At 46.2% G+C, this 12,577-nt stretch overlaps 1 protein-coding gene across 1 annotated transcript; it reads right to left on the reverse strand.

The window, feature by feature from the left end:
- Positions 1-504: 504 nt before the first annotated feature.
- Positions 505-4,082, reverse strand: VAMP8 (vesicle associated membrane protein 8). Its single transcript, XM_082743542.1, has 3 exons — positions 3,754-4,082; positions 2,236-2,394; positions 505-945 (listed from the first exon to the last, which is right to left on the reverse strand). The coding sequence occupies exons 1-3, from the start codon at positions 3,754-3,756 to the stop codon at positions 802-804; spliced, it is 306 nt and encodes a 101-aa protein (XP_082599668.1). The 5' UTR covers positions 3,757-4,082; the 3' UTR covers positions 505-801.
- Positions 4,083-12,577: the final 8,495 nt, after the last annotated feature.

A 12,577-nucleotide genomic window follows, 5' to 3' on the forward strand; every position in this document is an offset into this window, starting at 1 on the left:
AAGGTCCATGTTGGGTTTAGAGATCACTTAAATTAAAAAGAACAAAAACAAACAAACAAACAAAAATAACTTTGCAGAACCAAAAAGAAGGAAAAGTGACCCGGCTCCTCCAATCCCTTACTCTAGACTGCAATAGGGCCACACAAGAGAGATAGAAGGAGGCCCTCGCCTGTCTCGGCTAACACTTCCAGCAAAGAAGTAATAAAAGGGACATGGCAAGACCCCAGGGGGACATACTTAGGAGTCTTGCATGCCGCCCTAAAATGGTTTTGAATTTTCCACATGTGAAGAGCCTCAGAAAATTCTGGTTCTTGAGACCTCTGACCAAGAATGGAAATAAGAGAAGGATGGGAAGACTCCATCTTTCTTCTCCAAACATACACTGTCTACCCCTCCAACCACGGGGCCTCAAATAGGTGAATCTCAGGCAGAGGGTGTCCCCAGAGAGAAAAGAAATAGAAGAGCCAAAGGCAAAACGGAAGGGGAGAAATTACCTCACATGTGTAGGGATACCGAAAGGTCTTTATTGCCCACCGGCCACCATCCGTTTCCCAGCCACAGACTGGGCTTTCTGGGTGTGTCTCCAACCAACTCTGGGGGCCCATGAAACACAGCCACAGTCCAGCTTTCTCCTTCTGGGGGGCCAAGGAGCCTGGGGCAGACAGTGTGGTAGAGGGGCCCCTGAGTGAGGGGCAGGAGGACGCAGCAGCACTCCCTGTGGGCAAGGATGGGAGAGAGGACCCTTCTTGGCACCCGCTGTGGAGGGTTGCCCCGAAGAGGAGGGCGGGGGCGAGGGGCTCCCTAAGTTGGGATGGCATGGGTGGCAAAAAGCACGATGAAGAGGATGATGATAAAAACAATCACGCAGATGAGGACAATCATCTTCACGTTCTTCCACCAGAACTTCCGAGCCACCTTCTGCGATGTGGTCTTGAAGTGCTCCGACTGTTGGGGACAAGGCAGAGTGAACCAGGGCCTCCTTCCACCGGAACAAGAGGACAAACAGAGGTCCACAGGCTAGCCATCTAAATATTTACGTGAGCAGTTGATGGAACAGACTGTTACACAAAGAAAGTGCAGTTCTCCTACCTTGACAGATACACCTTCATGACACTCTGATGGGCCAGGCTCAAATTTAGAATTCTTGGGCTCCCCCTGACCCCTGCCACCCCCCTTCTCTCCTTACCCCTACACTGTCACACACATGGAGGGGTCTTTTACATATGCTCACACCCAGGGATGCGACACTGTCTGTACAATCTGCCCTTGGGAGGGCACACATGGGCTGAGGGGCGGGAGCTCCAGGAGGCTCCACAACTCCTTGCCCCATGGGAACCGCTGAAGCTGGAGGACAGGGCCAGGGCAGCAGGGAGCTTGGAGGTGAGAGAAACTGTTCTTTCTCCTCAACATGAGCTGCAGGAATTACATTTCCCTGGGCCGTGCTCCCCAGACTCGGCCGTGGGAAGAAATACTAAGTCCAGGGAGACTAGACCCAAGACTACACTCTGGACTTGGAAAGCCACAGTCAGTCTCTCCCTGTGGACATGGAACCTTAAGCTCCAACCTTTGTTGCAGTATTTTGTTAGCTACCCCCCCCACCCCAGCAGCTGGCTTCAGCCCCTGGCTAGAGAAAGAGACAGAGAGAGGAATGAGGTCTAGCAAGATGTGTGGGAGATATTATTCTAGCCTTCAGCTAGCAGAGGACCCTTGGATCAAAGAATTTCACTACTCTTCCCAGCTTCCTTTTAAAGCAGACTCAGCAAAACCCTAGCAGTTTTCCGCCCCCTGCCTAGTAACTCCTAGAGAAGGCCAAAAGCCCTGGGAGGAATTTTCAAGAGCCAATATTTTTGCCCTGGGAAGGTCAGGCCCACATGATTGTCAAGCGCAGCCTTCAAAGGGAAAAATCAGTTTCAAGGGAGAGAAGCCTAAGAATGCGAGGGCTGACTGGGCCATCTTATCTGTCTCAGAAAATGCCTCCAAGAGTCAGCTCTACCCATTCCCCCCAACCACTGCCAAGTCCCTGGAGGCATTCCCTGGACCCCAGTACCAATCAGTGGAGTAGACCAGAGTCAGAACTGCGGACTTGCTTGTCAGTTCCCCCAAACAAGTGAAAAGGCAGACTTTTCATTTTGCCCCCAACACCACCAACCCCCCAAACCCAACAATCCTCCCTCCCTCTCTTCCTCTACCCTACCCTCCCCCCACCCCCTCCCCCGGGTGGGCTCCCTATCTCACGGTGGCTTCCAGATCCTCTGTCTTGTTGCGGAGATGTTCCAGGTTTTCTCCTCGGGCTAGGATCCGCTCCACATTCTGGGTCATAATATTCTTGACGCCCTCCACCTCACTCTGCAGGTTCCGCACCTGATCATGTCCCCCACCTCCACTGGCCTCCTCCTGGACAGCAGCACAGGGGTTAATTAGACCAAGTGGTGGAGGAACCGAGAGTCAGCCTCAGAGGCCAGGGGAGGGGAAGGCCTGAGGTGGACTTTTAGCTTTTTTTAATGCCTCAGCTGTTTACAAAGAGAATGTTTTCATGTATTACTCATGTAATCAAAAACAAGTGCATTTTGAAGCCCCAGAAGGTGAGCGCTGATGTTAGATAGACTAGATCGAGTTTCTTTTCAGGTTCTCAAGGCCCCTGACGAGGAAAAGAAACACAGCCCTAAATCCCACTCCATGGTTGCCTTGCTCTTCTGATGTGGTCAGAGGACCTGGCATCTCATGACAGGGGAAACCCACCACTATTTATCAAAGGGTCCTCATTAAAAAATATGTGCACTGGCCTGCAGAACACCATCAGGGGGCGCACAAACCCCCTCTCACTGCAAGAGAGTAGCTGAAGAGAGATTTGGGCCCCAGGTGGTCCTGAAGCCTCCTTGCTGGGACCAAGAGCAAGAGCAACCAGGCTCCAAGGCCCCCACCAGGCCGCCCGAGGGACGGCCATTGCGCCATGAACTTCTGCTTTGCCCACCGCATAGCACCAAGTGCAGGCACCCAAGCCACCACCGCCTGCTTAAGCAGATATTAAATAAAAACAGCAGCCTGGGTGTTGAGGGAAATGGAGGGCAAGTCCTCCCAGGCTGTTGATAAGGTTTTGTGAACAGGGAGGGAAAAACCAGTATGAGGCTCCTCCCTCCCTGACCCACTCAACCTCTGAAAGAGGCCGGGAAGCCGGGGTCCAAACTAGACGGATTATCACAGAGAACCAACTTCTGGTTCCTTTAGAAACCCTTAGCTTTCTTCCTCATGTTTAGAGAGAGGGGGCCGCCGATTCCTTAGACTCCACGGGGAGACAGATTCTTGGAGTTTCTATATGGGGATAAGGTGAAAGGCAGCCGGGCAGAGCTCCCGCCGCGGGCTTGGAATCTAACCCCAAGAACTTCGGAGGTGCCGCCCGGGGCTGTCACAACTCCCGGCTGGCGGGCGGGCTGGAGGCGGAGATGCAGGGCCTCTCAGCAACTCCCCGCCTGGAATTCGGACACCCCCCTCCCCCCGCCAACCCCCACCGAAACCCTGCTCCAGGCCAGCAGAGAGGTCAGGGCAGGGAGGGAGTGGACAAGGAGCAGGAATACCCGCCCAGGCGGCCGCGAGCTTTCCGCAGCCAAGTTGTCAAAGAAGAGCGGCCGCAGCCAGCGCTGGCCCGGTGCTCTGCCTTTGCCACCAGCTCCCCCGATCCCCGGGCCCTCCACTCCACCCCTAGGCCACACTGGCTCCTCTTTGAATCAGCCCCTTTCTGGTTCCCAGCGCGCTCACCATGTCTCCCGGCGGCTCGGGCCTGTCCGCGACGGGACTCGCCTAGTCTGTTTCCTCCCGGGCGGCCCTCGCTTCACTTCCTGCTTGCTCCAACTTTCAGCCTGCCCCCGCCCGCCTCGCATCCCGAGACGCGCCAGCCTCACCTCGAGCAGGTTCCCCCAGGTAGGCGGGCACCCTCCATCGCCCTCCCAGTCTCCTCCCAAACCAGGGCTCAGGCTTAAAGCCACAGGGCTCCTGGGCACCAGAGATTGTCTAACTCGCCAGGAGCAAGAGAAGCAAGATCAAACAGCCCTCCTAGGTTTCTTGAGGCTGGCCTCCTGGTCTAGATGAGGAGACTGTCTCCTTTTTCTTTTCTTTTCTTTTTTTTTTCTTTTCTTTTCTTTTCTTTTCTTTCTTTCTTTCTTTCTTTCTTTTTTTTTTTTTTTTAATAATGTCCTGAATATCTGATCCCAAATCTTAGAGACTGAAGTCAACTGTAAGTACCTCGCCAGGGGTAATTCACATGGAAACAGAACACAGAAATGAAAATTTCTTCCTGGCAACCGCTGTTCCCTTGTTGGTGGGTAGGCAGAGAGTATTAAAACCCCCCAAGTCTGGACTGCTGTGATCCTGGGCCATGGTGTCAGAAAGCTCTGGGTTACTAGCTGTGTGACCCTGAGTGACTCTCTTCACCTCTCTGGAGTTTGCAGGTGCTAATGCTGACCTCAGAGGACAGTGGGGAGGTGTAAAAGGACAGCATAGACAGTGTGCCCCACATGGTGTCCAGAAGGAAGACCTGTCCACTGTCAGAACCAGGAAATGCTAGTTTACCAATCCCTTCTTTCTTTCCAGAGTGCAACAGTCCCTTCAGGAGCCACAAAGAGGGGTTGGTGAGTCCCATCAGAAATGGCCAGAGCCTGCCCTATGAACAGAAAAGGGCCCCAGGGCAAAGGATTTTTCCACCACCTGGCTGGCTCCAGGCCACAAAAAATCTAGTCTTCCTGGATGATGTTTATCAAGACAGAACACTAACAGGGACATGCAAGAGGGAACAAACATTCCTGTCCCATCCCAGAAGTGATTTATCAGTGTCAGTTCTGAGAGCGAAACTTCAGCTTCTCTAACACATACTTTTTTAAAGGAATTAACAAATTTTAGATCTCTGTTTTGAGATGCATTATTCTACTTTATAATGAAATCTTATCTCCAATTAGATGAGATTATTGTAGTTTGCAAATCTGAAATTTGACGGACAGTACCAGCCTGCTTTCACAGAGAATGTAGCTGTCTCACTTCTCACTCTCCTTAGAGGTAGGTCAGAATCCTTGATCTGTCCTTGCACTGTCCAGTACAATATCCACTGACCACATGTGGCTGATGAGCACTTGAACTGTGGCTAGTCTGAATTGAGAAGTGATGTAAGAGTACACATCGTATTTCTTTTTTTTCCTTAGGATTTATTTATTTGAGAGAGAAAATAAGAGAGCATACACTTGAAGAGGGGAGGGTAAGAGGGAGAGATAATCTCAAGCAGACTCCCCTGTGAGTGCAGAGACCTACGCCCAGGGGCTCAGTCTCCCTCCCAACCCCGAGATTAGGACCTGAGCCAAAATCAAGAGTAGGACACTCAACTGACTGAGTCACCCAGGTGCCCCAAGTACTTCAAAGACTTATTACACAAAGAAGAATGCAAATATCTCATCAGTAATTTTACTTACTGATGACTGCTGAAATAATGCTGTAGGTATATTGAGTTAAATTTTAAAAGTTGGTAACATTAAGTAACATTAATTTCACCCATTTCTTCTTTTAATTTGGCCAGTAGAAAATTTAAAAGTACAAATGTGACTAAATTTATATTTCTATTAGACACACTGTTCTATACCTTAATATTTGTGTGACCCTGGACAGACTGATGGGACATCTGTGACCCTCAGTTACCTCACTGTCTGCTCCTGGTGCTGAAACAAGCCGCGGTACATGGTGGCTATTATAATTACTATGATTAAGAATTCCAGATGCTAATATGCAGCAGTGGGTAGGGAAACATGAAAGGTGCCAAGAAACAAAGGACCAGAGTCAGATGGCTAAGGAGAGCAGAAACACATGGAGGAGAATTTCCAGGGTGGAAATTAGGGTTACAGCTGTTGAGGAATTATCGGGGTCTAGTACGCCACTGCCAGCCTGGGACATACATTGGTGTCCCTGAGGGAGCTGACCCTTGGCCTAAACCCAGCACCCATTAGGGAGATTCTCCAGCACCCACAGTTGGGAATGCAGCCTGCTCACCCTCTTCACTGTACGGAATCCCTGAGGGCTTGGCCTCACCTGTACACATCACAATGCTTCCCTTTGTCAAAAGACCACCTTGCTAGCGCCCTCACAAGATGAGCCATTCAGTAAGGCACCAAACAGTGCACTATGAGCAGAAATGGTAATATGGCCGGGAGGTGTGGGGAGTGGTGCCCAGCTGCCTCAGTCAGAGGAGCATGAAACTCTTGATCTTGGGGTCATGAGTTCAAGCTATGTTGGGTTTAGAGCTTACTTTAAAAGAAAAGGAAAGGAAAGGAAAGAGAAGGTACTATAGGCAGGGTGCAAGAAGAGAAACAAGTCATTGATTTTTTTACGGAGAGGGAAAACTCTATTCCAGGAGAAATGGAGTGTAGGTCACTTTGCAAAGGAAAATGCTAGGTGGTCAGCATTGTAGCCAAAGAAGCAGTCATGGTGTGAATGAAGAGTGTTCTCGGTCCCGGTGTGATCAGAAGGTTTGGGTCTCAGCTCTACTACTCCCTGGCTGTGTAGTCTTGGGCAAGCCACTTCTCTCTTGGAGCTCTAGTTTCCTCATCTGCAAAATGGGAAGAAGTATGAAAGCTGCTTTGTGGGGTCATTATTAGGATTAAATAATCCGGATATATATTTCTGTATTTATGTTAAAATACTTTACAAAAGAAAAGGGAGACTAATAGTGGAAACAAAGAGAAAATAGTGAAAGAGGAACATTAGCAGCCTGCAAAGCAATGAGGCAAACTTCGGGGATGCACTGACATCTATCCCAATCTTCTTATTTATGGCCCAAGTGGCAGTTTTCACCTGTACCTCTCTGGGGAAAAGCTAGAAAACAAGGAAAAGGCACATTCAGGAGGTGTAACTGGCATTGTTCCCTGAAGGATCATAAAGCTCTCACCACTGCCAAGGCCTCTTTTGTCTCCAAACTCCTTTGTAGGTTGTTACACTGCTGGCCATCTGTGGCATTCACCCCCTATCACTCCCAATGTCTCTTTCCCTTTTCTGACTATGCTCTTAGAGCCAGAAGTTTCCATCCGTGGCCATCTTCCCTTTGGACGCTCCACTCTCCTGGAGCAATAGTCCTCTCTGAGGTGAGGCTGATTTTGCCCTCCAAGGGACATGTGACAACATGTGGAGGCATTTTCGGTTGTCACAGCTAGGGGGATGTGCTCCTGCCATCCAGTGGGTAGAGGCCAAGGGTGCTAAGTTTCCTACATGCAAAGGGAGCCCTCCCCAAACAAAGAATTATGCAGACCAAAATATCAATAATGCCAAGGTTGAAAACCTGGTCTCCCTAGGGAAGTGCAATGCATTATGGTTTCGGCAGCCATTTATTGATGAGTCTCAAATCTGTGTCTCCAGCCCTGACCTTGTTCTCATTTGTCTCTCCAGTGCTCTCTACACAGATGCCACCAACAGCCAAACCAAACCCTTTATCTTTTCCCCATGTTCCTCCTGCTGAGTAGTACTCCTGTTCCACCAGTTTCCCAAGCTAGGAATCCCTAAGCACATTGTATCTTTTATAGAATGTGTAATATGCTTTGCCATTAGCTGCATACACATTGACACCTTCGAGAGTCTACTGTGAAGGCAGGGGCTAGGTCTTTATTTCCGCACCCCTTGCTGAACATGACATACACCATGCACACAGTACTCATTCACTAAATGTTTGAAGTATTGAACTGAGAGATCTGAAAGAGAGCTTTTTTCTCTGCAGTGCAGATAAAAAGATAATTCTATTTATTTATTTATTTATTTATTTATTTATTTATTTGGCAGACAGAAATCACAAGTAGGAGAGAGGCAGGCAGAAAGAGAGCAGCTAGCAGGCTCCCTGCTGAGCAGAGAGCCCAATGTGGGGCTCCATCCCAGGACCCTAGGATCATGACCTGAGCCGAAGGCAGAGGCTTTTAACCCACTGAGCCACCCAGGTACCCCGATAATTTTTTTTTTTTAGGAAAGATCCATGCATGGGGCACCTTGTTGGCTCAGTTGTTTGAGTATCTTCCTTTGGCTCAAGTCATAATCTCAGGGTCCTGGTATCGAGCCCCACATTGGGTACCCCATTCGGTGGGGAGTCTGCTTCTCCTTCTCCCTCTCTCCCTGCCCCTCACCCCCACTCATGCTCTCTCTCAAATAAATAAATAAAATCCTTTAAAAAATAAAATGAAAGGACCTATGAAGAAATCTCTTTCCTAAATATTAGATCATTTTATGGAAAAATAAATACTAAGTGGTGTGGGTCTTTGTATACTGGTCCTGAAAGGATAAACTGGAAATCAACCCCCTCAACAAAAACAAATTAAGTCATGGGGTAAAGAGGTCTGTGCTGAGTTAGCACAGTTCATTTTTACCAGCTGTTCTTCTCTTACCCAGAATGTTCTCTGGTCACCCAAGACTATACTAATAACTTTTTTAAAAAATTTTATTTATTTACTTGACAGAGAGAGACACAGCGAGAGAGGGAACACAAGCAGGGGGAGCGGGAGAGGGAGAAGTAGGCTTCCCGCTGAACAGACAGCCTGATGCGTGGGCCCAACCCCAGGACCCCCGGATCATGACCCACCTGAACCAAAGGCAGACACTTATCTACTGAGCCACCCAGGCACCCCTACTAAGAACTTCTGATTTCCCTCTCTCCTCTCAAAATGATACTCATCCTTCAAAGCCCAGTGCCAAGTTTTCAGAAAACTTTCTGAATTCTCCAGTCATGATTCATTTCCTCTTCAGTGCTCCCACAGCACTTTGAATCTCATTTAATACTTAGGATTTTGTACATTCTATTATTATCATTCTATTATTTCCATATTCTCTTATTATTATGTTTCCTTATCCTTTAACTCCTATAGGACAGAGGCGACAGCTTAATAATTTGTTTCTCTATAACCTGTCCAGTTCTGGCACGTAACAGACTATAAATGCTTAACTTATTTTTTTATATCCTTTTTAAAGTTTTTATTTATTTGACAGAGAGAGACAGTGAGAGGGGGAGCACAACCAGGGGGAATGGGAAAGGGAGAAGCATGCTTCCCACTGAGCAGGGAGACCTATGCTGGGCTCCATCCCAGGACCCTGGGATCATGACCTGAACCGAAGGCAGACAATGACTAAGCCACCCAGGCATCCCATAAATGCTGAATTTAATGAAACCATCTAATTTTGAATGGTCTTAGAAGAGCTAGCCCAAAGTTTCCAACCCATATTGGATTCATTTGGACTGGGGTTTGACAGCAGATTAAGACATTCATCCCCTAAATAGATCTATGGCTTCTAAAGTGACTAGGCCTACCTTGCCTGTTAGGATAACCTAGAAGTGGGCCAGACCCTCAGTAGCAGGAACACTGTTAACCCCACGATTCTACCTGCCAAACACATCTGTCCCTAGAAATCACTACTTTGACATCTACTCCAGACATCCTTTTCCTTTAGGATAGTGGTTCTCAGCACATGGTCCACAAACACCTGGGGTCTTCAAGAAGAAAACTATTTCTATAATAAAACTGATACGTTATTCATCTTTTTAACTATGTTGCCATTTGCACTGATGATACAAAAGCCAACTGTGGGTAATAAAATTATTGGCAAGTTAGCAGGAATGAGACAGTGGCACCAAATCACAGTAATAGTCCTTGTATCCTCCTGGCTGCACACTTGCATTTTCAAAAAATGCCATTTTCAAGATCCCTAATGAAGCAGTACAAATTATTAATTTTATTAATTCTTGACACTGAAGTATACACCCTTAACTATTTTTTTTAAAGACTTTATTTATTTATTTGACAGACAGAGATTACAAGTAAGCAGAGAGGCAGGCAGAGAGAGGGGGAAGCAGGCTCCCTGCTGAGCAGAGAGCTTGATGCGGGGCTTGATGCGGGGCTAGATCTCAGGACCCTGGGATCATGACCTGAGCCAAAGGCAGAGGCTTTAACCCACTGAGCCACCCAGGCACCCCCACCCTTAACTATTTTATGGGAAATACACACAGCACTTTGCATACCTAAGTATGATGGCTGTCTCCCAGTTGTTCCAAGAAAAAGCACTTGTGTAGTTAAACTGTGAGCTGAAGTAATGTTTTAAAATTAACAGAATTTTTTTTTTTTTTGAGTACTACAGATCCTTCCCACATATCCCTTAGCACTCTCCCATTTTTCTCCCATTATTAACAGCTTGCACTGGCATGGCATATTTGCTTTACAACTGATGAGCTACGGTTGATGTGTTATTATTAACAAAGTCCATAGTTTACATTAGAGTTCATATTCAATGGGTTTTAGAAAATGTATAATTACATGTATGCATCATGATACCATTACAGTATCATACAGGATAGTTTCATCTCTCTAAAAATCCCATTCATCCCTCCCACTTCCCCCCTTCCCCCCAGATCCTGGCAAACACTGATCTTTCACCTTAAAACCACAGTTTTGCCTTTTTCAGGATATCAGTGTAAGCTTTCCAGATTGGTTCCTTTCACTTAGGAATATGAGTTTAAGTTTCCCCCACATCCTTTTGTGGCTTAATAGTTCGTTTTGCTTTATCACTTTATATTCCACTGTATGGATGTATCTGTTTGTTTATCCATTCACCTATTGAAGGACCTCTCTTGGTTGCCTCCAAGTTTGGGCAATTATGAATAATGCTGCTATATATTTGTATGGGCATAATTTTTCACTTCTTTGGGTCTTTACCAAGGAGCACAATTGCTGGATCATATGGTAAAAGCATGTTTAGTTTTGGAAGAAACTGCCAGACTGTTTTCCAAAGTGAGTGGACCATTTTGCATTCCTACCAACAATGAAGTAGAGTTCCTGTTGCTCCAACCACTCTAACAGCTAACTCATTGTTGTTCTAATGTATAACTCCCTAATAAAATAAGATGTTGAGTATCTTTGTTTCTTCCTTTCTTTTTAAAAAATGAAACATCATTTTACTTGTGGACATTGGACAAACTATGGTTATTCAAACTGGCACATTTGGCAGGTTTTTGTTTTGTTTTGTTTTGTTTTCAAAAATGAAAGAAGTGTGGCTGTTCTTCGAAGGGAAACAATAGACAGTATTTGTTGCCAATGAATAAATTTGAACTTTCAAATGAAAATTAGAATTTTGGAAAACTTGTATCTGCCACTGTGAGCTTGGCAGCTTCCCAACATTTAAGAGACTCTGCATTTAGAAGAGCAGCATAACTCACCAAACCAATGTTTTCCAAATGACTATATGCATGATTTTGTAAAAGGTCCAAAGTGGGAGATATCACAATGATTTCAATGTGACAGAGCATGCAGTTCATTGAGATGGTTTCAGATTCTACATTTTAAAAAATATTTTATTTATTTACTTAACAGAGAGAGACAGAGAGATCACAAGTAGGCAGAGAGGTAGGCAGAGAGAGGAGGAAGCAGGCTCCCCGCTGAGCAGTGGGCCCAATGTGGGGCTGGATCTCAGGACCCTGAGATCCTGACCTGAGTTGAAGGCAGAGGTTTAACCCACTGAGCCACTCAGGTACCCCTCAGATTCTACATTTGACTAACCTGTAAAAAACTACTACTTTTAAGTTAAGGTGTGTTAGCAAACAAGGATACCCACAATTACCTAAACTTTGCCTAAAAATGTTACCTAAATTGTTACCTAAAATCGTTATTAAAATGCTTTTCCCCGGGGGCGCCTGGGTGGCACAGTTGTTAAGCATCTGTCTTCTGTTCAGGTCAGGATTCCAGAGTTCTGGGATCCCAAAGTCCCTGCTTGGCAGGAACCTGCTTCTCCCTCTCCCACTGCCCCTGCTTGTGTTCCCTCTCTCACTGTGTCTCTCTCTGTCAAAAAATAAATAAATAGGGACGCCTGGGTGGCTCAGTGGGTTAAGCCGCTGCCTTCGGCTCAGGTCATGATCTCAGGGTCCTGGGATCGAGTCCCGTATCGGGCTCTCTGCTCAGCAGGGAGCCTGCTTCCCTCTCTCTCTCTCCTGCTTCCCTCTCTCTCTCTCTCCTGCCTCTCCATCTACTTGTGATTTCTCTCTGTCAAATAAATAAATAAAATCTTTAAAAAAAATAAATAAATAAATAAATAAAATAAAACAAAATAAACAAAATCTTAAAAAAAAATAAAATAAAACGCTCTTCCTATTTCCAACTAAGTATCTGTGAGGCCAGATTTCCTTCACATACTTCAATCAGCACCAGATCAAATGCAGAAGCAGCTATGAGAATCCAGCTGTTTCCAATTAACCCAGACATTAGATTTGCATATGAAACAACATAGTACTACTTGTGCACTTTTTTGTGGAAAACAAACTTTTCCCATACAAGTTATTTATGTAAACGTTTTATTTGTAAACATGGTCTATTACTTTTTTTTTAAGTGACTCAATATGTATTTTAAACATTTCTCAGTATAAATTTCCAGTACAGTAAATGTGGAAAAATATAACCCACATAAATAAATGCTCTTTAGGGCTCTCAGTAATGTGTAGCAGTGTAAAAGTGTCCTGACACCAAGAAAATGCGAGTACTGCTTTCCTAGGATGACTTTCTGTGATCCTGCTGGCCAATCCCATGGCAGAAAATTA

Source organism: Mustela nivalis, assembly GCF_964662115.1.
Source record: "Mustela nivalis genome assembly, chromosome: 8".
NCBI lineage: Eukaryota > Metazoa > Chordata > Mammalia > Carnivora > Mustelidae > Mustela > Mustela nivalis.

Bases quoted from the DNA above. Each gene is read 5' to 3' on its own strand.
- VAMP8 (XM_082743542.1), bottom strand. The intron at 946-2,235 runs GTGAGATAGGGA...TGTCCCCAACAG, and splicing joins CAGAGGATCTGGAAGCCACC to TCGGAGCACTTCAAGACCAC.